Source organism: Parambassis ranga, chromosome 7, assembly GCF_900634625.1.
Source record: "Parambassis ranga chromosome 7, fParRan2.1, whole genome shotgun sequence".
Lineage (NCBI taxonomy): Eukaryota > Metazoa > Chordata > Actinopteri > Ambassidae > Parambassis > Parambassis ranga.
This window is the reverse complement of record NC_041028.1, coordinates 20857708-20883056: the sequence shown is the minus strand read 5'-3', so window position 1 is coordinate 20883056 and position 25349 is coordinate 20857708. Positions and strand designations below refer to the sequence as shown.

The 25349-nt window shown below is 42.4% G+C and overlaps 4 protein-coding genes and 1 pseudogene across 6 annotated transcripts; 1 reads left to right on the top strand and 4 right to left on the bottom strand.

Annotated features, from left to right (window-relative positions):
* Positions 1-257: 257 nt before the first annotated feature.
* On the bottom strand, positions 258-25130 carry pfkfb1 (6-phosphofructo-2-kinase/fructose-2,6-biphosphatase 1). 3 transcript variants are annotated; one of them, XM_028409462.1, is made up of 14 exons: positions 5186-5326; positions 4140-4265; positions 3946-4042; positions 3723-3789; positions 3481-3555; positions 3195-3251; positions 3007-3128; positions 2714-2921; positions 2493-2639; positions 2281-2385; positions 1677-1806; positions 1545-1607; positions 1399-1463; positions 258-997 (listed from the first exon to the last, which is right to left on the bottom strand). In XM_028409462.1, exons 1-14 carry the CDS (start codon positions 5292-5294, stop codon positions 938-940), a joined length of 1431 nt encoding a protein of 476 aa, XP_028265263.1. In that variant the 5' UTR covers positions 5295-5326; the 3' UTR covers positions 258-937. The 3 variants fall into 3 exon arrangements, with proteins under 3 accessions (XP_028265263.1, XP_028265262.1, XP_028265261.1); XM_028409461.1 differs by lacking the exon at positions 5186-5326 and adding an exon at positions 25041-25130 and having other exon boundaries at positions 259-997; XM_028409460.1 differs by lacking the exon at positions 5186-5326 and adding an exon at positions 7183-7374 and having other exon boundaries at positions 259-997.
* Positions 8689-12223, top strand: LOC114438248 (UDP-glucuronosyltransferase 2B20-like; annotated as a pseudogene).
* LOC114438254 (P2Y purinoceptor 1-like) lies at positions 13646-14715 on the bottom strand. Its single transcript, XM_028409469.1, has one exon. The coding sequence runs from the start codon at positions 14645-14647 to the stop codon at positions 13646-13648; it is 1002 nt and encodes a 333-aa protein (XP_028265270.1). The 5' UTR covers positions 14648-14715.
* LOC114438290 (P2Y purinoceptor 1-like) lies at positions 20626-21685 on the bottom strand. Its single transcript, XM_028409512.1, has one exon. It carries the CDS (start codon positions 21628-21630, stop codon positions 20626-20628), a length of 1005 nt encoding a protein of 334 aa, XP_028265313.1. The 5' UTR covers positions 21631-21685.
* LOC114438255 (P2Y purinoceptor 1-like) lies at positions 23069-24099 on the bottom strand. Its single transcript, XM_028409470.1, has one exon. The coding sequence runs from the start codon at positions 24097-24099 to the stop codon at positions 23110-23112; it is 990 nt and encodes a 329-aa protein (XP_028265271.1). The 3' UTR covers positions 23069-23109.
* Positions 25131-25349: the final 219 nt, after the last annotated feature.

Sequence of the window (25349 nt, the reverse complement as noted above, 5' to 3'; positions counted from 1 at the left end):
GCTACACACCTCCTCCTCCTCCTCCCTGCGTGCTAGGAGCGCTCCTAAAAGTGTTTCCCTCTTAAATTACTCCCACATGTGAGTTTGTCTGGAGTGCACTTTCACAAAGACGCATTATTGGCCAACATTGCAGCGTGTTGCTCATGACGTGCATTCACCTTCGGACATGTTTATCTTTCTTGACATCATTTATTTACATGTTTGTGCACCTGGGTCGCGTCGTGTGACGTCACAGCTGTGACAGGCGGCTGCTTTGTTTGTTTGGGTGCTGTCCGTGGTGCTGATTCCTAATTCTAAAATCAACAACAGGTTGTTGTTACCAGTTACTGTGAGAATGTTCTCATCATGGACAGGGCAGGCTTTTCCTCCTGGGGCAGAATGACAACACAACACAGCTGATTACATGGATGAAGAAACATTTTTAAGACTGAGGGGGTTCAATTATGTATTAAATCCCCAAAACACACCAGATGTTAAGCATGGAGGCGGTAGCATCATGCTATGTGTTTGTTTGAAGAGGAAACATAACATGGAATATTTGCTAGCAAGCAGCTTTTAGCAAGTCAGTAGACGTTTTGTGGTTAAATATTCAACCACCTTCACTTTCATTCCGTGTGTATAATATTGACTGGAGGAAATTGTTGTATTATCAATCTGCACAGGAAGAACAGCAGCTTTATAGAATGACATTTAAGTTCACAATGAGTGTGTTATGAGCACCAGGGCCCAGGTTATAGGGACATCCACCCTACAGGGTGTTAATATTTCTACAGATCAAAGTAAACGACAGAAAACCACGGCGTCCATGTTCTTCTTCTGTCCTTTTTCTTCCACCCTCACCCTCATTCAGTCCTCTGCTTCTACACGGGCCTCTAACTGCATTGCTTAATATTTATAGAAGCATCACATCCAGTGAAGCTGGAGTCCATGTCAGTGGTCATATGTGCTGGGGAACAGTCTGCAGGGCTTCCTCTGGGTTTCTGCTGATGTTTACGTTCTGTAAAGGCAGTACACAGAAACTGAAAACAACAAGCTGCAGATAGAGATCAACAGAAGACAGTCAGCAAGCTGCCTCCCTGCTGTCAGCCACACACCTTTGACTTTAAAGTTTGCTGCTAACTTTAGCAAATACAAGCTACCGGTCATACCAGTGTTACAGTGAGGCTGCAGCGGCAGGAATTCTGAGTATGTGCAGGGAGCTCCTCATTGTTTATGAACTCAGCAGCAAGCAGAAGGAAAAAGTCTGTATTTTTATGTTTATCTGCTGTTTCAGAAGCTCGTTTGTCACCTCATACAAAAATATTACTGCCAACCATCATACACAGTTAATGCACCACAGACGGATAGTTGGCAAAGCTGAGTATGTATTACAGCTAATGTGTCCTTATGGAAACTTACCACTGGCCTCTCTCTGTGCGTGTTAACAGCTTCAATATTGAGGAAAAATGATTCGACTTTACAGCCTACAGTTGAAGAGAAAACCCGACAGTCAGTGAAACACACACTCACATTCACAGTTGGTGCCAGGCCGTCAAACAGCTTACCGTAGGCGATCGGTGTGAGTTTGAGCACCGTGTGAAGGGGGCATCGTAGATAAGGCAGCTCATCTTCAGAAGAAAATACACTGTAAGTGTGTGCTTGTGGCATTCAAACGATGTTTCTGTCTGTTTTCGTACCTGCTGGCTTGTTTAAGAAGTAGGCCAGCAGGCAGCGCATCACAGCTTGGTGACAGATAACCAGAACATTTTCCTGCCTCTCCAGCTCCATGATGACCGGTTCCAGACGATGGACAAGGTCCTCATAGGACTGGAAAACACACAAGACCATCAGTTATTCATCCAGGCTTCTTCTAGCTCATGTTGTTCAGAGGATTCAGACACCATGAGGATAAAACTGGGTGAAGGTACTGCACCTCGAGCAGGAAATTATTAAACACTTACATAGGAGAATGACTCTCGTGTTTTTCTGTCACCCAGATGATAATTAGCTTAGCTTAGCATAAAAACTGGAAATACGCGGCTGGCACAATGCACCTGCCGCCACTAAAACACACTATATTTGTAAGTACATTTACAAAAATGGGACTTTTTGTCAACAGTGTCATCTTGCCTGCTGATCCCGCAGTCACTCACTGAATTTCTCAGGAAACCACAACCAGTAATCTTCTCATCCAGACCTTGGCACAAAAACATCTAAAACTAGTCCTGCAAACCACCTCCAGGTCAGCGCTGCACAGATCTCAGGTGTAATTGTGTGAACGCTGTGTTCAGCAGCTCTTACCTCACCCTTTGGGTAACGGTAACGATACTTGTCCTGGTCCCTCAGTGCAAACTCTTCTGGGAAATTCTCCTGGATCTCCTCGTAGGTGAGCTCCTCACATACACCCTTAAAAAGATACCATCATGGTGAGCACTTATTGGATGGCTGGAGGAGCACTTTGATTTGAGGACAACATTAAAACAAAGTTTATGGTAATTTCATCCAAAACTCACAGCATCTATTTCATTGAGGGCCTTCCACTGTTCATACTGGACTCCCAGAGCCTCTGCAGTCTGGATGGTCCTCTTCATGTGGCTCGTCCACACCTTCAGGTCTTTGATTTTTTGACCCTTGAGGAAGGTCCCCAAAGCGCTGGCATACTAAAGAGAAATAATGGTGTGGTAATCCTTTCCTGCCCTCCATGATAAATGCATAAAATAAGTGAGGAGTCTACCTTTTGTCCTCTGGGGGATAAGCCTGTATCTCCGCCGATGCGGCCTAACAGGTTGAGCTCGCTCTCTCCATGCCGGCTCAGGTAGATGGATCTGGGTGTGACATGGATGTTCATGAGGTAGTAGACGATCCTGCTCTGAATGTGGTCCTGGACCCGGTTCACCAGGTACCTGCTGCCCACATCAAAAATCTTTATGTAGGACAGTTTTCTGAAAACAAAGAAAAACAAAATGTAAAAAAAGACAAAAGCTAAGAGAACATGTCTTCACATTAAACAAACATCATAGGTCTTACCTGTCTTTCTCATCATCTATAGTCATGTAACTCGCCTTGTAGCACTCAATGCGCTGGATGAAGTCATCCATGGCTTCATCTATGTCACGATCCACATAATCAGGACTCCCGAATTTCACTTGCTGAAAGTCAGTTTTGTTAGTTTGTAAAAAAAGCCGAGCCATTGTGTGGTAAAAAGTGTTTCTCACCTTTATATTCTCTGCTATGATGTCAGGGTCATCACAGATGGATTCTACAAAGAACACCTGCATACAAGAAGACTTACTTTAACAGATGAATGTTTAATACACGTGTGGTGGATTAAACAAATTGAGCTTTACAGTTAGAAAGAGTTCATTTTTTAACCTTTGGACAGATCAGGCTTTTTAACCCCTTCCTAGTCTTTATGCTAAGCTAATTGAACTGGCTAACTGTATGTTTAGTGTATGGGGTCTGCTGGCAAGAGCAATTCCCCAACAACAGTGTGTCACTTGCCTTGTAGCCATTCTCCTTGGCAAAGCTGTTGATGATCGCCCTCCTCTCCCTCGTAGTGTTGGTGGCATCAAACACCTGCATGATGAAGACATCACATCCGTAATATACACTCACACTATTCATAACAATTGTTAAGTATATAGATCAAAAGATGACCTCTAATGTTGCGTGACAAATAAAAAGAAAAGCATTGTGTCATATATTATGATTAAAACGGACGGTTCCGTTGTCCTCTTACTCACGGCTACTTGTCCGTGATCCCTTGTGAAGTAGGCGGCGACGTCTTTCAATGCGGCTGCTGCACAGGCCCTGAGAGAGAAGTTACACTCATATAGGCAGAGCCACATATGACGAGTGAGTGATGAGTGCAGTGTTAACGTGACAAATGACCTCATCTCCATCTCATGTAGAAAAGACAGTTTTCTGTGACACCCATGGCTTAGAGGCCCCTCTGCTGCTACTTACTTGCGGATCTTCATGGCCTCCTCGTTGTCAGGTTTAAAGAACTCAAAGTTCTTATAGGTCTTGACGGCCTCCCTCCGGTACTGGCCCACATTAAACACTTTTAGATTGAAAGACAGATTAAAGACATAGATTCAATTTCAGGGCAATAAAAATGATATGTATACACAATTGAGATTCTGTTTTAAAAAACAGACTTTTTGTAGGAACCCCGATCCAGTTCAGGTAGCGTGTGAGCTTCTTGGAGATGTACGTCTTCCCTCTGGCGGGCAATCCCACCATCACAATCACTGTGGGAGAGTTACAGAACTGGGGCACTGAGGCTGAAAGGAAAAGAAAGCATGACAGAAATTCAGCTGGAAGAGTTTACAGCATGTGTGATGCATACGTCAGAGGCAGGTTATCTGGTTCAAATACAGTCCAGTGTGTGTGTGTGTGTCACAGTAATCTTCATTAACAGGGAGAACAAGAGCTCCACTGTGCAGCTCACATGTCTGCAAATTAGTGTAGTGATCTGCCAGTCTTTGGCAGACGACTGTCCAAACAACTTACAGACAAAATCACATGAACAGACACACAAAAGCAGAAAGAAATAATAACGTTCAACGGCCAACAATCAAATACAAGCTTAGGAGGAGAGACCAGCACGACACAGGGTGCTGCACCATATGTCCACAGTCCTCACCTCCAGGGTGTTAAAATGCCACTGAAGACAGTTCTAAGCTCAGTGACTCATGTTTCAAATACACCATTATTATTCTTAATAGAATAAGCAGGACTTTAAGGCTACCATCTCACTCAGTTATAGTAGATACAGTATAATTGTGTCAAATAAGTTCAAGTAATCTGTAAGGGAGACATCAGGTTTGCCTGACCATTAGCTGTACCCAAACAGACTGCGCATGTCCACACAGGGACAGGAGAGCCTCTTGACCCTGTGTGGACATGAATGGAGTATGCTGCATCAGCACAGTGCTAACAGGCCCATGTCAGACACTGAGCAGAGAGCCGACTGGGACCTGGTTTGGTCCAGCCTGGCTGGCTCTCATCCCATGACCGACTCCTCTGTCTCACTCCAACTGCTGCATGTCCTCCTACCTGTGTCCCACGACAGGACAGAGCTCAGGTCAATGAGGGAGGAAAAGTATTATTACAGTATGACCCCAGCACAGACACTGTCTTCATCTGCTGAAACCAGAACATTAAAGCAGAGGCACAACAGGGAGTTTTTTCTTGCACTTACAGCCCCTCCTGCGGTTCAGGTTGCATCCCATCCATGGTACCCAGATCTTGAGCAGAGGCGCCTGTGTGAGTTTTTTCTGCTCTGTGGACGTGTTAATTGTCAAAGCCATGAGGCCTGTGTGGCAGGTGGAGAGCTGAGGCGTAGTGCTCTGTGATCCGTGTGCAAGTGAGTGCTTTACTGAACACTAACCTACTGCAGGTCAGCTGACTGTTGCTAAGGAGAAGTACTTGGTAGGCAGGAGGGGGGAGGACCTGAGGTCATGCTGCTTGTCTGTCTCTCCGTCTGTTTCATGATTTAAAAGGCCTGAGCAGAGCTGCCAATATCTCTCAGACAGCAGTGAAGCACTCAGATCCTCCGTCCATCTGTTTCTCAGCCAGAGCAACAGCAACATAAGTACAATAGAAGAGGGAACCCCCTGGTGAATTCAGATGAGCACAATCAGTGCTGCACTGTTTATTAATCTGAGACATGCAGATGCCCACTAGAGGGCAGTTTCAGCCTTAATCTGATGCTGAACAAAACAACACGTTTGATATTAACTGCACTAAAAGCTGACTTGTTTAAAGTTTTTAGTTGGTTTTTAATGCAATCAATCATTAAACAGGTCAATGTGAATGTAACACATTAAAAAATTGGCTAAGTATTATTTTATTTGAACTAGATTATCAGTGTGATTGCTTATTATAATAAAGTGCATAAAGCCTATACAACAGAGTATAAAGTGCAGTGGTATTAGCTGGGCATGCTCTCTAGGGCTTCTCACAAGCTGACATCATGAGTGGAGGGTGTTCCTTCTTACAGCTTGAAGAGGACTGCTGAATATATATGTGCAAGAGAGAGCCAGGAAAAGTGAAAGGTGGGTCACTGTCACCTGTGACATGATACACAGGCACAGAGAACGCATGTGATGTCATCATCACTGTCACAATTTGAGTCCCTGTCTGGACGTTCTACAAAGGTTAGACTTATTCTACTAACTGCTTAATGTGAAAGCAGAAGAGGACAAACTGGGCACACCCAACCAACCAAACAAACCAATGACTGCACATCATCTCAGTTCATTTGTAGTGTAGAAACTAGTGACAGTCTTTTGCAACTCCATGTAAAGTCAGTCTGCCTTCTCAATCACCAGGTTTGGGTAGTTTGTCAGCTATGGGTCAAAGCAGGATACAACATACAGTCGTTCTGAGGTGTCATCCTTCTTTCTGTTTGAGCTGCTTCTTCATGATTGTTTTTGAAACTATTCAACACTCATGATGACTTGGCTGAATTGTGGGAAATTTATTGGTGACAGTTTGTTCCTCTGCTCTTATTTGCAAGATCAAAGTTAATATATAATAATAAAATACAGCACTTCAAGCGCACAATCATGACTTCATATTTCCCTGCTTCAAATGTTCAGTACCTCTTTTATCATTATTCTCCAATTCAACATGCTCCTCCCATTATTTTGTTATTTGCACTGCTGCATGTCATAGTTTTGTGCGGTAAAGGTTGACTGATAACACAGCTGCATGGCTTTATGTGTCTAACAATCAGGTCCCTGTATTGTCACTCAATCCATTAACCTCATTCTGAGAACATCACGTACCCAGTTTTGGCACACAATCAGAGTTAAACGTGCACTTACTCTGGAGCAATGATCACCTTTACCACTGTTTCCTGCTTTGGAACAAGCTTAACCATTAAGATAAGGTACATGCTATTCTGCCAAGTATGTTGTCCTGGCAACAGTCCGCCATCCTCCAAACAAAACCAAAACCACCAAACCAGTTAATATTGTTAACCAAAGCTCACAAAAGCAGCTTTTAAGTCCGTGAAATAACAAGCGAAACAGACGTTACGGTCCTTTTTCTTATGCATGTTTCTAGTTGTGTTGAAGTTGCATGAAGCACAACACAGAATCTGTTCTAGCCGTCTGCATTGCTCTTATCCCATAAAACTGCTGTAAGAACGCAGAAGGTTTCCTGTGTGTACTGCAGAGGGAGTTAGCTCACCTGCACTGTCACACCTGCGCAGCCTCACGTGTTCCAGCTGGGGAAGCTCCATTCTGTGCAACAAACAGACCACATGTAGCACAGTAGATGCAGCCTGCAGCAACAGAGCTAATGTTCTTTTTAAAGAACTGAACTCCAAAGTATTCTCAGCCCACCGCCGCCCCTGAGTCCTCTCTCCTTTTTTCGACACACACGGACATATGATAGCAGCACGCTGGGCTTGTCCTTTAATGTTTGCCAGGGCCAGAGTTCACAAGGTACACACACGGCAAGGGAGAAGCAATACTCAAGAGCGTGCATCATAACATGTGCAAAGGTCACTGAGAAGGTGATTGTCATTGCAGTTCAAATAAGAAGACGACTGTCGGTGTTCAGACCAGAAATCCACACCACCAAAAATCTGTTATTTATCCATATACAGTGATACGAAATATTTTACATTTTTTCCATGCATGAAAGGCTACACCTAAGCTAAACCATGTTATTTTAGTTCATAATCAAAGTAGACCAACAACACCCTTCTATCAGCTGTTCTCTAACGTTCAAGCTGATTTACATTAGGTCCCGGTGTAACACCTGCATTCTGCCATGCTGGTCTTTATGTAATCATTACTCTTACTGTCTGTTGGGGGAAGAATGAAGGGCCGTGCTGCAGCTTCAAATACTTGGCATCATTTGTTGTTTTTTTCACCAGCACCCACATCTTTAAACTGTGAACATCTCTGCTTCATGCAGACAAACAAACCTTATTTTTTTAAACATACCTCAGTTTGCTGTTTGTCTTAAATAAAGTTAAATTGTCTACATTGTCATCACATTCAACATTTAAGCTAATGAAGCTGGCAGCATTCAGCACCCACCCTCCCCTCACATGGCTTCTTCAGCCTTCTGCCTTCAGGGAGGTGGAGACATTGGTGTCTCCATGCCTCCACCTCCAAACTGAACAACAGCTTCATCCACCAGGCTGTCAGAGGACTCAACTCTTCCCTGTCCCTATCCCCTTATCTGACCCAACACACACATACACACCTTTACTAATCCTAAAACTGCTGCTGCCTACAGGGACAACACTGCTGCTAGTTCTTTGCACTATGTACATTTATTTATATTTAGGTTTATGACTTGTTTTGCACACCGTGGATTGTGGAGAGGCGACATTTTGACCGTGTGTCTTGTACATGTGGCAGAATAAACAAGTTGATTTAGACTAATCTGAGAAATTAAAGATAAACTGTGTATACTTCAAGCCAAAAATAATGTGTCCCCATTTACTGGGGACCAAAGTGCGGACTGTTAACTGAGCACTGAAGTGAAGCTATTTTGTCATGCAAGATGACGTTACCATCAGAGACTTAAAATCAGCCAACCAATGCAGCACACTTTGGCAAGGAAACATTGTTCCAGAGATGTAACGCATTAACCAAAATTGTATTATTTGTTGCATAAACAAAGGGGATGGGGATGGACAGAAGAGGCAGCAGGATGGACAAGTTCAGTAGATTTATACATTCACCTGTGTTTGAAGAAGCTCACAGTTGCAAGATAAAAGCTCAGACACTGTACTCATTTTGGTTTGTACAGGAAATCTGAAACTGCAAAAGGCCTGAGGTGAGCACTAATTATGTCTGTGTGGGCTCAGTTTTATGTTTTATCAGCAATGTGCATGTTTTCCTGCTGCAAAACAGTGTGTTATTTTGATAAGCATGACACGTAACTGCAACAAACGTCTGCTGTGGAGAGAGTTAAGAGAGGGCAACGGATATGAATTTAAAAGCTGTGCTGGCTGTTTTTCCTTTTGAGCTCACGTTGAGCATTTTGCACCAAAACAGAACAGAATAGTACTCATTGCTATCCTTTATCCTGTACACTGGATGACTGCAACATTGATTCTGAGCACTTTGATGTCATGGTGTGTGTTCTAGCTTTCATTTATCCAAAAATGATGCTACATATCCTAGTTTGCTGCATGCTTTACAGCACAAAACCATGCATGACATGCTCAAGCACTTTGTCTTTGACTGAAAAAATGCAATTCCAGGAAAATAAAACTGAATGAGACTCAGTACGAAGAAAAAGATGTAGCCAATGTTGCCAGTCTATTCTAAGTCTTTGTTAATATTTTAAAGTAAGCTTGTTCCTCCTCCTGACCTGAAAAGTGTTTTTTCCTGTTGTGGGCATACATCTTACATCTTACTCTGTGGTGTACACCACAGAGTAAGATGTGTACACGCCACAGAGCTGACTCTAACAACACAGCATAATTCAGACCAACAGTCTTTAACATATTCCACATATCCTGACAGGTAAAAGGCAACAGGTAGAAAAAAAGACCCAATAATGAACATAGAGTTTTGAGGAGCCAAACTCTGTATTTATATTTTGAAACACAAGCACACACACATCCTTCCAGTGAAACTGATTTAGAAACATCTGGAAAGGCGTTATGGGAAGGTTCTAGGTTTAAATACTGCATATTGTGTGTGTGTTTGTGGTGGCGTTGTGGAGGGCGGCTGTCATGTGGGAATCCTCTCAGCATTCGCCACAGGGGTGCTGACCTGACCACCACATCCAGTAACAGCAGTAACTGTTTAGTAGTTAGTGTTAATTTACTTCTATTAATTTTTTACTTTGCTACAAAACTTATTAAGCTACTTTAATCAATTATTTTTATTTTAACCTGCAGATGCACACTGAGGAAATGTGCCAATTTTCTGTTTTTCAACAACTACTGTAGATCAGATGTTTGAACAACATCGTATCTGCACGGTAAATAAAAAACTATAATCTGCATACAAATAGAACATATAGGAAAACATATTAGTCTGGCTCTTGCCAAAGGTACCAAAATCTGTCTACCAGTCAATGCTAATAAATGACATGTTCTGGTTTGAACATACAAAAACAGATTAAGCAGTTTAGGCATCACACATACAAATTCAGTAAGAAGTATCAGCTGGTCCACCGTTAGTTTATATAATGCGCCTCGAAACAGTGTCAAAGAAGACTCTTAGTCGTCCAGGTTGTTTTTCATTCACGAGTTTGAAGCAGGGCAACTGGACTTGGGGACAAATAAAGTATTCTGAATATGAGTCTTGAAGACGTTGTACTGGTTCTCCAAGCAGCTTCATCAGTTCTAACTGGTTGAGAGTACAGATTTAGTTAGGTTGGGTAGAGCTCTGTTAAACTGGCGTGACTGTAGCCTCAAGCTTACCTGAGTTGGTTGTTCTATCTATTAAAGCTCTAGTATCCCTAACAACCAACAGTCAGAACACTCCAATGACTGCAGTTACCGTGCTTCAAACTCTTAAATGTCCCAAAACATTGTGGGGTATTTGGTGTATTTTTCTGTACACTGTAAAGTATCTAAAACAGTTATGAGTCAAAGAGATGAAGCACTGTATGGACTACAATATTTGTCTTCTGTGTTCCCTCTGTTTCCTCAGTGATGGAGTCACATCAAGATCTTGCGTTCATTCTGCTGTTTTCAGCGACTCTGTCTTCCACCTGTGATGGTGGGAAAGTGCTTGTTTACCCCATTGATGGGAGCAACTGGCTGACAATGGAAATCCTTGTGGAGGCGCTTCACTCTAGGGGACATCAAATCACTGTGCTACGTTCTTCCACCAGCTGGTACGTTAAGGAATTCTCCCCCCAATACACGTCCATAACAGTCACCCAGGTACAACCCCAGAACATAGAGATCCAAGACTTTCTGACTTCTTTCTTAAAACGGTCGATAGAGATCCATCGGTACAAAGGTTCAATATGGGCATTTTTTGAATTTTATAACAACATTTTCAAAGCGGCAAGAGAAAATCAAAAAGTTATAGCAAAACGGGTCTTAGCATCTTTGAGAACAAGACATTGATTGAGCAACTGAGGGAAACTGGATATGATCTTTTTCTGACTGACCCTATATATCCAGCGGGAGTGCTGGTAGCACACTATCTCCAGCTTCCTATAGTGTTGAATGTGCGTTGGCTTTTGAACGGCGATGCACACTTTGCCATCGCTCCTTCTCCCACTGTCCTACATCCCTGTCGTCTACACCCACTACACCGACAAGATGGACTTTTTTCAAAGACTCCATAACATAATCAATAGGGGCATGTTGTTATACATGCACCACTATGTCTCCAATCCACCATACCAGGCTGTGTGCGATCAGTATTTTGGACGTGATGTCAGTACCATGTCTCTCATACAAGGAGCCGAAATCTGGCTGGTGCGAGTCGACTTTACGTTTAAACTTCCTCGTCCCACTATGCCCAACGTTGTCTATATCGGAGGCTTCCAGGGTAAGCCTTCCAAGCCTCTTCCACCAGAGTTCGAGGATTTTATGCAGAGTTCAGGTGAGCATGGGGTGATTGTCATGACACTTGGGACCCTGCTGAGCGACCTTGGCACTGAAATATCAGAGATCATCGCCTCAGCTTTTGCTAACCTCCCTCAGAAGGTTGTGTGGAGACACCTGGGGAAAAGACCAGCCACTCTGGGAAACAACACTATGTTGGTTAAATGGCTGCCTCAAAATGACATACTCGGCCATCCTAAAACCAAGGTTTTTGTCACACATGGGGGGACTAATGGGATTTACGAGGCCATCTACCACAGCCTGCCAATTCTGGGCATTCCTCTCATCTTTGACCAACATGACAACATGGTGCGTATGAAAGGCCGTGGAGTAGCTGAGTCAGTTGACGTGACAAAATTAGATGTTAAATCTATGACAAGTGCTCTGAAGAATATTCTTGACCCAGAAAAGCCTTACAAACAGAACATGCTCAAATTGTCACAGCTTCATCATGACAAGCCGATGAAACCACTAGACACTGCCATTTTCTGGATGGAGTACATCATGAGGAACAAGGGGGCACCACATCTGCGCACAGAATCTTATAAGTTGCCGTGGTATGCCTACTTTTGTCTAGATGTGATGGCATTCTTTGTAGGATTTGGTTTTCTAATGGCATTAGTCTGGATTTCTTGTAAATGTCTCATTAGGAGTGTTGTAAGGACCAAGAAGTTCAAGGTTGAATAGACACCGAAAACAATCAATATTACTAGAAATAGTGTCCTGCAAATCTGTGAAATAACACCAGGAAGCAATGTTTTAAATTTAAATGAAATTAATACTAAAGGAAATGTTGTATCTGCTGAAGTGATTTATTTTTGTCCACAACAATGATGCATCTGTGTTTAAAGCCAATGAGGATGTTTTGATTTATTTGTCTAGAGATTATTGTACCACACTTTGGCTATTTATAGCTGTGATCTTGGAAAGTTCATGAATGCTGATTAAAGTACATTATAAGATAGTTAAACTGTTTGTTATTATTGTAATGTCGGTTTCTCGAACTAACCTGTCACCACTTAACTGAAGATATATGTCAGGTGTGGGTCATAAAAGAGACTCGGGGAGCTTCTTGATAGCAGCCATGACATATCTCTCTTCTTCTTCTCTTACATGTGCCGTAGCACACAAACTAACAGGTGGCACGCAACCTCCTTTGTGCCTACGCCACGCTAACTAACACCATTAATAACAAACAATAGTTTCTTTCTTCCTTTTCTTTTTAAAATAAAATAAATAAATAGACAAAATAAATCTCATCTTACATTATCATTTTGTAAGTTGCAATGGTTAACCTAATCTTTAACATAGATCTTGTGGCTGCTATTTCTGCTGGCAGTGGTAGAGGAGGTACTGAAGCTTGAAATACCCAGCAACAAAAACAAACAAAAAGCAGAAGTGCTACATCAACGATCCTACTTAAGAGAAAGTCTTAACTACTTACTTGTAAATGTACCGTGAATGTATTTCAAGTATTAAAAGTAAAAGTACTCACACAGTGAGTTGTCTAATATCTAGGTGGTGTCATATTGATGAAGAATACAGCTGCAGTCCTGGTGATACTTCTGCCTCTACAGATGTCTCTACTAGTAAACCCCTGCCAGCAGCCCTTCTCTTTGAGGCCCACACAGAATGCTCTGCTATATCCACCAATCTTTTTGAGCCCTCTAACTTCAACCATTTTAAATACACTCACTGGTGGCTCAGTTCAGAAAAAAATACTTAAGTGAAGAAGTACAAATACTTTGGTACACTCCACCACTGACTGCCAGACATTGTTTTTGTTTAAAAGAAGGCACTGTAGCAGGTGTGACACTGTATCTGTTTTAACCACGGGAAGTCAGTCAGCAGTACAATGATCTAGCGGTCTAGCAGTGTGCATTTTGACACACTTTGTTGTCAAGGCAGATATGTAGCTATTCTATGTGCTGCTGTGGTGAAAGTTGTTTTTTTTTTAAATAAATGCTGCACAAACAACAAGTTTTGCATTACACTTTATTTGAAACCGTTTTATCCCTTCAAGGCATAGCATAGGCACAAGGGTATGGGAAATTGCAAAACATGAGTCAAAAAAACATCACTCAGTGTGAAATGCAAACAATAAGCTGTTTAAGATGTTACAAACACATTTGAATTGTGTAGCTCTTGTTGAACTTCTGCAGTCTGAGCCACAGGCACACAGCCAGAAGCTGACACAAACCCAAAACACCTCTGCAAACACTGTCTGAGCTGGGCCTGAATATCATTCTCGTGGAGGTAAACCAGCGGGTTAAGAGCACTGTTCAGACACACAAGGCCACGACTTATCTGATGAGCACTGAAGGCTGCATTATCCCACGGAGGACAATTCCTCTGGTTTGATAACACCCTGGAGTAGAGAGTGAGGTTCTTCAGCAAATGATAGGGGATGTAACAAACAAAGAAGAGAAGAATCAAGATAAACAACAACCTCAGGCTTCTTTGTCTCAGTATCTTCTCAATTCTATTTGACTTGCACAAAACCACTGTCACATGTCCATAACAGCCCACAGTGATGAGGAACGGGATGAAAAACCCAGTGATCGTCCATACAAGGCTGTACTTCAGGTAGCCCCCAACGTAGTCTCTAGAGGTGGTTTGATAGCATTTTCCAGTGTAGTTCTTGTATGTTGTTTTGACGAAGAACATGTCTGGAAGGCACTGAACACTCACCAAGAACCAAACCATCACAGAGATAATCACAGAGTGAGCAACAGTTATTCTTCCCATTACTTTCATTGGATGGACGATAGCCAGGTACCTGTACACACTGATGCAGGTGAGGAAGCCGATGCTGCCATACAAATTCAGGTTGAAGCAGAATCTGGTCATCTTACAGAAAGCGTCTCCAAAGATCCATTTACTTCTCATGAAGTAGTACGCCACCAGGAACGGAAGTATAGCCAAGAACAAAATGTTGGCAAGTCCAAGGTTGAGAACAAACACATTGATTATTCCCAGTTTCTTCCATTTCTGCAGTAAGGACTTCAGTCCCCATCCGTTAGCAGCCACGCCAATGATGAATACAACAATGTAAACAGCAGGCAGAAATGTGTATTCATAGATCTCGTTGCTGACAGGCTTACAGTACATTTTCTATTCCGGAATATAACTTCTCCTCTGTAGATGATGTGGCTTCTGAAACTGTGACCTATTATTTGCTGAAGACAACTTCCTTTTTTAAACACAGTAGGCATGTGCTTTGAGCTGCACATGCCTACTGTGTTTGCAGGAAGGAAGTACGGGCAGGTTAGTTTGACGTACAGAGACACTCTTTTGAGTTTATAACATGAAGCCTGATTTACGCTTTCCTAAAAACATCCCATAACCAGTTATAGTCTAGTCTGTGTCATGGGGCAGGCAGTGGGCGTCAAGTGAAGAGAGGCTGCTAAATGGATGATAATAAAAGGCAATAAGAAGTAGGAAATCTTATTTTTACTGTGTATTTAAACTAGCTGACAGCATGCAAAGATTTCCTGCTTTAGTTTAATGTTAATCAGCCCATCAGTGATGGATGGACTTATGTTAGCACCTCACTCTTCATCCACATCCACCCCCTCAGTCCTGCATCAGGCTACAGTGCTCTGTCTCTCAGCCTGCAGCATTCAGCTCTGTCTGGTTTGTAGACATGGCCCTGAAACTAGAGTGATGTTTGAAGATCTTGTATTAACGGTAAGAGCCCTCACTCCTTCCATTATTTACACTACTACATATACACACACAAACATGCAGTGATGCGGGCAAATCAAGAGAGAGTGGGACATCTGTAGTATTAAAGATCTTTTGAGCACAGTGAGGAAAGATGATAAAAACATGTTTGAAAGGCACGCTTGCTTCTGGCTCTTATGGCAAAACCTAACCACTTCCAAACTGCCTTTTCCAGGGGCGAGCTCATCTCTAATCGCTGCCACGTTGTTTAAGATCATCTCTGTCAGATACAAATGGGGAGGGCTGAGCCCACTTTGAAATACAGATGAACAGGGTGAGCGTCGGCAGTGGATTCATTCTAAAGAGCATATTTAAAATAATCGATAAAAATAAATTTATCGCGAAGCCCAAGTAGCAGTCATTATTACTTTACATTGTTCCCTATGTGACACTATTTTCTAGCATGCAAACTACACGTGCATCATAATATTGATGAGTTATAAGTGTGCAAACTGTGTGAGTAGGAGCAGGAGCTTTATGATTGACACAAATGAGTAAGAGTCTCCCTCTGGTGGTAATTTTCATGAATGAAAAGCAAAACTGTCCACAAGGAGAATGACAGATTTTCCAAATTCATGCTTTTGCATTAAGAATGGTTCAATGTAAGAACTAGGGATGTCTCGATCCGATCACGTGATCGGAACTAGGGATGTCTCGATCCGATCATGTGATCGGAAATCGGGCCCGATTACGTGATTTCAGACTCAATCGGAATCGGATGTTGCCCCCCCGATCAGGACTCAGATATGTATTTATTAGGGCTCTCAAAGTTAACGCCCTCTGTGCAGGGTGGCTCTGTGTCCTGTAGTGTAGGGGTATGACAGCTGCTTTTGGTGCGAGAGGTCCAGGGTTCGAGGTCTCGATGAGCTGCTGTGTGTCTAAAATCACCTAGCGTGGCGCTCTGGACACAAGCACACACTCACACACACACAAGCACACACACACACACATACAAGCACACACACACACACAAGGACACACACACACACAAGCACACGCACACACACAAGGACACACACACACACAAGCACACGCACACAAGCACACACACACACACACACACACACAAGGACACACACACACACAAGCACACACACACACAAGCACACACACACACACATACAAGCACACACACACACAAGGACACACACACACATACAAGCACACACACACAAGCACACGCACACACACAAGGACACACACACACACAAGCACACGCACACAAGCACACACACACACACACAAGGACACACACACACACACAAGGACACACACACACACAAGGACACACACACACACACACAAGCACAAGCACACACTCACACAAGCACACACACAAGGACACACACACACACAAGCACACACACACACAAGCACACACTCACACACACAAGCACAAGCACACACACACACAAGCACACTCACACAAGCACACACACACAAGCACACACACAAACACAAGCACACAAGCACAAGCACACACACACACACAAGCACACACACACACAGGTTTTGCTGCAACGAGTGACTTGCTATTTGCCGCCTTTTTAGAGAATCTTGAAAGTATCGGATCGGGACTCAGTATCGGCAGATACTCACAATTAAATGACTCGAGGGCAAAAAAACCTGATCGGGACATCTCTAGTAAGAACTAAATCAAATTAAAATTTTATTTATATAGCGCCTTTCATACAGTATACTGTAACACCAAGGGCTTTACAAAAATAAAATAAGACCCCCAGACACACACACCCAAAATATATACCAAGCACACACACACCCGCACCCATACACACTTCTACTTAAATTAAAAACAAAATAAAAACAGGATAAAAGGATAAAAAGATACGGACCAAGGAAACGCCATCATTACTTGTAAGGTTTGCAACGTGAGGAGACACTGAGGAAATGGAGATACACACCAGAGAAATCCCTAAAATCAAACTGTCTAACAAACAATAAAACAATACAACTTCAAATGAGCTAAAAGTACTAACAGACCTATGCATAAAATAAATAAAAGCTTTAATAAAATCTGATGAGTTAAAACCACATAATAAAATAATAAAAACATATAGCTGACCACCAGCATCAGCAAGTCTAAACCTACTACCTGTCTTCTGGATCCGATCCCATCACGCCTCCTCAAAGATGCTATTCCTCTGATCGGAGAGTCTATATTAGGACAGATCAACAATCTGGAAACAGGATATGTACCGCAGGCTTTCAAAACTGCTGTGATCATTCCGATACTTAAAAAACCTTCACTGGACCCGGACGTCTTAGGAAACTACAGACTGATCTCCAACCTCACCTTTACCTCCAAAATACTCGAAAGAGCTGTTGTAAGTCAGCTAAACGACCACCTGTGTAGTAACAGGCTTTCCAGTCTGGATTCAGAGCCCATCACAGCACAGAAACAGCACTGCTTAAAGTCACCAATGACCTCCTCATGGCATCGGACCGTGGACTCGTCTCTGTACTCGTTCTACTGGATCTCAGTGCTGCCATCGACACCGTAGATCATCGCATCCTGCTACACAGATTGGAACACGAGATCAGGATTACAGGAACAGCACTGCGCTGGTTTAAATCATATTTATCTGACAGATTTCACTTTGTTCACACTAACGATGTGTCTTCCACAGGTACAAGGGTTAACCACGGTGTTCCACAGGGTTCTGTGCTCGGACCGATCCTGTTCACCCTCTACATGCTCCCTCTAGGAAACATCATCCAGAAGCAAGGCATAAACTTTCATTGTTATGCTGATGATACCCAGCTGTATTTATCCATGAAGCCTGCAGAAACAGAGCCGCTAGTCAGACTACAGGCGTGTCTAAAGGACATAAAGGACTGGATGTCCTCCAACTTTTTACTATTAAACTCAGACAAGACTGAGGTCATTGTTTTTGGACCTAAACATCTCAGAACTAGTTTATCAGATAATACTTTCTCTCTGGATGAAATTACTCTGGCCTCCACTACGACTGTGAGGAACCTTGGAGTTATCTTTGATCAAGACATGTCGTTTGTCTCTCATATTAAGCAGGTCTCCAAGACCGCTTTCTTTCACCTGCGTAATATTACTAAGATCAGGAGCATCCTCTCTCAGAGTGATGCTGAAAAGCTCATCCATGCTTTTGTCACTTCAAGACTGGACTACTGCAACTCTTTATTGTCAGGATGTCCACATTACTCCATCAACAGTCTGCAGCTGATCCAGAACGCAGCAGCTAGAGTTCTGACAGGAAGCAGCCAAAGGGATCATATCTCTCCTGTTCTAGCGTCTCTTCACTGGCTCCCAGTGGACTCAAGAATACACTTCAAGATCCTTCTTCTAACCTACAAGGCTCTTCATGGACTTGCTCCATTGTATCTGCAGGACCTGATTGTACCATATGTTCCTAATAGGACACTCTGATCTCTGAGTGCAGGTTTACTTGTAGTTCCTAGGATTCATAAAAGTAGAATGGGAGGACGAGCTTTCAGCTATCAGGCACCGCTATTATGGAACCAGTTACCAATCTGGGTCCGAGAGGCAGACACTGCCTCCACCTTTAAGACTAGACTTAAAACCTTTCTGTTTAGTAAGGCGTACAGTTAGCCTTAGACCTAGTGTGTAGCACAGCTATGCTGCTCTAGGCCTACGCTGTTGGGGGGCACAAACATGATCCTCTGAGCAGTTTCCCCCTCACCCTCTGACCTCTCCTCTACTCTCCTTAGTCTGGATCATACTGGGTAATATCGTCTCATAATCTGTGTTTACTGTCTTCCTCGTAGTTCTGTGCCTCGCTCTCTCTCTCTCTCTCTCTCTCTCTTTGCAGATCTCAGACCTGCATCCTGACCTGCAGTCTGGCCCCTGATCTCTCCTGTGCTCATCAACTTCATCAGCCCCTGCTGCTCATCTTTGCTTTGATTACTATCAAATCACTATTCCTACTTATGGACTAACGATATATATAGATATCTATTACAATATAATCACTGTTTCACCTTGCTGTCATGTTTGCTCTGTACTGTATCATGTTTGCTCCTCTCTCCTTCATTCTCTCTCTCTCTCTCTCTTTCTCCTTCATCCTCTCTCTCTCTCTCTCTCTCTCTCTCTCCTTCATCCTCTCTCTCTCTCTCTCTCTCTCTCTCTCTCCTTCATCCTCTCTCTCTCCTTCATCCTCTCTCTCTCTCTCTCTCTCTCTCTCTCTCTCTCTCTCTCTCTCTCTCCTTCATCCTCTCTCTCTCTCTCTCTCTCCCTCATCCTCTCTGACTAGCAGCAGGACTGGTTCCCCCTTAAGTTGACAGGTCCTGCTCAAGGTTTCTTCCTCTTAAAGGGAGTGTTTCCTTGCCACAGTGCTCTTAGGGGGGTTCCTGTGAAGCGCTTTGAGGCAATGTCTGATTGTAATATGCGCTATATAAATAAAACTTAATTGAATTGAATTGAATATATTGGCTAGAGCTAAATAGTTAAGAATGTATTATAATTAAGTAAAAGCCAAGGTAAAAAGCTACGTCTTAAGTTTCCTTTTAAACTAGCAGGTAGTTTCATAGTAGTGTGTACCTTTGTATGCAAGTTTTAGGAGACAGGGACTGTTTAATTAAGCATTTCCTTCATTCAAACTTGAATGTAAAAAAGGTATAACAGTGATACTTTGCTGCTGAAAAGAAGGATATAAAGAATCCAGACTGTAGAGTAAGGGTAAAAAGATCATTGAAATTGGTGCTAAAGAATCAGAGAAACAGAGAAAAAACTACCAGCTTTCATTTAAAGGTACAAAAACGACTTTAAAAGCTATTTAGTTCAAGAGTAGTCAGATCCATCTATCTTTATTGTGGCCTTTATTTTGATATTGACTGCAAACAGGAAAACGTTTGACAAAATATGTCCACTGACAGACAACCCAGTCAGGCAGAGTCCATGCAGGAGAAAACAGCACATAAGCAGGCTACGATCAAACTGACAGTTCTAAATGTTTCTAACCATGATACGACAGCTTGAAGGTGTCTAAAAAACTACACAGGAAACAACTGATGCAAATCAGCAAACATGGCTGCATCATTGCTGCTAAATCAAGATATCAGCAACACGTTGCAGTCTTCAGCTATACTGGGCTTCCAAACACCGACCCACACCACAGCTGCTATTAGCTGAGCTATTAATTCCACGTATACTTTCAAACATTTCCGCAGGAAGCCACACCATTACAACCTGAAAGATCACAACTACTGATCAGTGAAGTACAGATATCATGCAGAAAAAATGCAATAATTACAAAGGTAAAAGCCATATTTATTTATGCTGCAGTACATTTTACATCCCCAGGAGGGCCTGAGCTGAAAGAACAACAATATAAAAACCTGAATTCTCGCTAAACCTCATCAGTAGATTGGCCTACAGATCTGCTGCCAGAGTCAGACAAAAACAGATGATTGAACACTGGACGAGACTGCAGCCATCTTCTGAGCTGGGCAGCAAGCCTTTCATTAGTGTGAAGGTACACGAGCGGGTTGAGAGCACTGTTCAGACACACAAGGCCACGACTTATCTGATGAGCACTGAAGGCTGCACTATCCCACGGAGGACATTTCCTCTGGTTTGATAACACCCTGGAGTAGAGAGTGAGGTTCTTCAGCAAATGATAGGGGATGTAACAAACAGAGAAGAGAAGAATCAAGATAAACAACAACCTCAGGCTTCTTCGTTTCTGCACCTTGTCAATTCTCTTAATTGTCCATAAGACTACTGCTATGTGTCCATAACAGCCCACAGTGATGAGGAACGGGATGAAAAACCCAGTGATCGTCCATGCAAGGCTGTACTTCAGGTAGCCCCCAACGTAGTCTCTAGAGGTGGTTTGATAGCATTTTCCAGTGTAGTTCTTGTATGTTGTTTTGACGAAGAACATGTCTGGAAGGCACTGAACACTCACCAAGAACCAAACCATCACAGAGATAATCACAGAGTGAGCAACAGTTATTCTTCCCATCACTCTCACTGGATGGACGATAGCCAGGTACCTGTACACACTGATGCAGGTGAGGAAGCCGATGCTGCCGTACAAATTCAGGTTGAAGCAGAATCTGGTCATCTTACAGAAAGCGTCTCCAAAGATCCATTTACTTCTCATGAAGTAGTACGCCACCAGGAACGGAAGTATAGCCAAGAACAAAATGTTGGCAAGTCCAAGGTTGAGAACAAACACATTGATGATCTTTAGGTTCTTCAATTTCTGCAACAAATACTTCAGTCCCCATCCGTTAGCTGCCACGCCAATGATGAATACAAAGATGTAAAGAGTGGGCAGTAATCTGTATTCATAGAACCCATGGCTGAAAATAGAACAGAACATGTTCTGCATTTTGTTCTCCAGCATCAAACCCCCTCCTCTGCAAATGATTTAGCCTGAAGAAAGGCTGTACTCTTTAGTGAAGCCACCATCCTTCCTGTAAACACAGATAAGAGGTAGACCATGTGAACCAAGCAAACGGGCAGGGTCGGTTAGTTTGATGTACAGAGCTGCTGATCATTATTCTAACACTTAAAGTGCAACATAAGGATCTCTAAGACATGATGGCAGATGAGGTTCAACAGAAAGTACCCTTTTCTAAAGTCAACTTTCTGATGAGCGATTTTAAAAGTCTCAGTGAATCCCTTCATTGTCTGTTATAGTTCGAAAAGGTAGCAGCCAGTTTAACTTCATGTTGCTCCCTATGTGCCACTGTTTTTAGCACACAAGCTATAAGTACATCATAATATTGATGAGTTATAAGTGTGAAAACTGTGTGAGTGGGAGCAGTAGCTTTATGACTGACATAAATGAGCAGGTTGGAGTCTCCCTCGGGTGGTAGTTCACAAGGAGAATGACACATTTTCCAATTTTATGCTTTTGCATCAAGAATATTTCAATGTAAGAACTAGCAGGTAGTTTCATGGCCTGTATAACTTTTCTCTTTTTTTGGACTGCTTTTAGTAGAGAAAGAAGTGGGAACTTTTGAGCCAGCCTGAATACCCGTGAGAGACTGAGCTTATGAGGATACTTTTCTGTTGAATAGAAGGACTTATCATAAATCTTGACTGTTTATAGTGTAGTAAGAGTAAAAATTAATTGGTACTACAGGCTCAGGGAAAACTGAAAAACATGTAATAGCATTTATTAAAAGGTACAATTCTAAGCCTATAATAGACTGCCTTAAAACAGAATAACACCACGGGGAAGCACATGAACACATTCTAATTTAAACTCATGAGTAATCAGTGAGGACTCAGATCTGTCCATCTTAAAATGTGGCTTTTATTTTCAACTTGACACAAAGTCTGGAAAGCTTTGTTACACTTTTTTTTTGTTGACAAAATATGTCTGTGGAGAGAACAACCCAGCCAGCTGCAGCAAAAACGGTTCATAAGCTGACTACGATTATTCTGACAGTTAATGTGCATTGACATTTTTGAATGTTTCTAACCATGATACGACAGCTTGAAGGTGTCTAAAAAACTACACAGGAAACAACTGATGCAAATCAGCAAACATGGCTGCATCATTGCTGCTAAATCAAGATATCAGCAACACATTGCAGTCTTCAGCTATACTGGGCTTCCAAACACCGACCCACACCACAGCCACTATCAGCTGAGCTAAAAATTCCACGTATACTTTCAAACATTTCCACAGGAAGCAACACCATCATTGCAAACAGAAAGATCACAACTACTGATCAGTGAAGTACAGACATCATGCAGAAAATAATGCAATAATTACAAAGGTAAAAGCCGTTTTTATCCATGCTGCAACAAAATTTACATCCCCAGGAGGGCCTGAGCTGAAGGAACAACAATATAAAAACCTGAATTCTCGCTAAACCTCATCAGTAGATTGGCCTACAGATCTGCTGCCAGAGTCAGACAAAAACAGATGATTGAACACTGGACGAGACTGCAGCCATCTTCTGAGCTGGGCAGCAAGCCTTTCATTAGTGTGAAGGTACACGAGCGGGTTGAGAGCGCTGTTCAGACACACAAGGCCACGACTTATCTGATGAGCACTGAAGGCTGCATTATTCCACGGAGGACAATTCCTCTGGTTTGATAACACCCTGGAGTAGAGAGTGAGGTTCTTCAGCAAATGATAGGGGATGTAACAAACAGAGAAGAGAAGAATCAAGATAAACAACAACCTCAGGCTTCTTTGTTTCTGCACCTTGTCAATTCTCTTAATTGTCCATAAGACTACTGCTATGTGTCCATAACAGCCCACAGTGATGAGGAACGGGATGAAAAACCCAGTGATCGTCCATGCAAGGCTGTACTTCAGGTAGCCCCCAACGTAGTCTCTAGAGGTGGTTTGATAGCATTTTCCAGTGTAGTTCTTGTATGTTGTTTTGACGAAGAACATGTCTGGAAGGCACTGAACACTCACCAAGAACCAAACCATCACAGAGATAATCACAGAGTGAGCAACAGTTATTCTTCCCATCACTCTCACTGGATGGACGATAGCCAGGTACCTGTACACACTGATGCAGGTGAGGAAGCCGATGCTGCCGTACAAATTCAGGTTGAAGCAGAATCTGGTCATCTTACAGAAAGCGTCTCCAAAGATCCATTTACTTCTCATGAAGTAGTACGCCACCAGGAATGGAAGTATAGCCAAGAACAAAATGTTGGCAAGTCCAAGGTTGAGAACAAACACATTGATGATCTTTAGGTTCTTCAATTTCTGCAACAAATACTTCAGTCCCCATCCGTTAGCTGCCACGCCAATGATGAATACAAAGATGTAAAGAGTGGGCAGTAATCTGTATTCATAGGCTTCATCGTTGACAGGAGTGCAGCCTGTTTCATTCATTTTGTATTCTGATGGAGGTGAAACAACATGACCCCCTATATGTCCAAAGAAGACTTCTGAAATCTGAAATCCCCGCCCATTTGAAATGCAGATAATAACCTGACTGAGATAAGGACTGGACAAACTATTGCTCAATAATTCATCATTTCATTACACAATATCCAGCAGTGGATTTAGAGCACTTCAGAAAATCTACACCTAAGTAACATTTTTTATTTCTTTCTCACATGAGGCAAGTACAGCTTCCAATGTGACACACACAGCAGTACCAAAATGGATAAAAGATACTCAACAAGTCCAGTTGTGTCACCTTAACCTTTTGAATTATAAGATTACTCTCTTCCACATCTTTTAAGGTTGGTACTGTATTAACAAATACTTCTTATGCCTAAATCCTGTAATGATATGGCTACAAATGTAGAATGGACATGGGAAAATTCAGCGTTGGTGTCTGCCACAGAAATTCTCGTGTAGAATGATGAGGATAAACGCAAACTTGGCTTGTGCCTATGCACAGTTTAGTCTTCAGCATGGGACTAAAAATAAATCTCAGCTGATCCTTCCATCAATCCCCTTCTCCAATGTCTGCTCACCGCTGTAACATAAGTTCTCTTGAAGAAGCAACTCGTACACTCGTACACGTCTTTAGTAATTTCTACATCTACGCTATTAACATGCTATCAATAGGTCATATGCCGCGGAACAAAGACAAAACAACTCTAGAACAATATAAACCATTTTTACGGAGAGTACCCTTTAAAACCAGTAAATTACAACCCAAATAAATCAACGTAAAACAGGCTGTCACGTTACTAACATGCAAATTAAGCTAACATATTAGCATATTTCGTTGTGAAAAAATACCATGTAAATAAACAGATAATTTACCAACCTCATCGGCCACGTTATCTTAAGGGGAATATAGAAATAAAACTTCTAACCTCATGAGTTTTCGTTGTTCCGAAATCTTCGTTCAGGGTAGAACAACAAACTTTACATTAACACATCCTCCATTAACGCAGGTAATGTTTTGAGCGCAGGTAATAATGACCCGACCTCCCACAGTGGCATCGCAACATTGTTTCCGCTTGAAGTATCAGACAGGCCGTCTTAGATGCACCGTGTGCATTTATGTTGTAAATTGTAATAGTGTTAATTAAAACATTAAAAAGAATTCTTCTAATTTATTCTATATGTTTGAGAGAAAACAGGAAGTGTTTCTTCTTTTTCTTAAACTAAGACCGGACTAG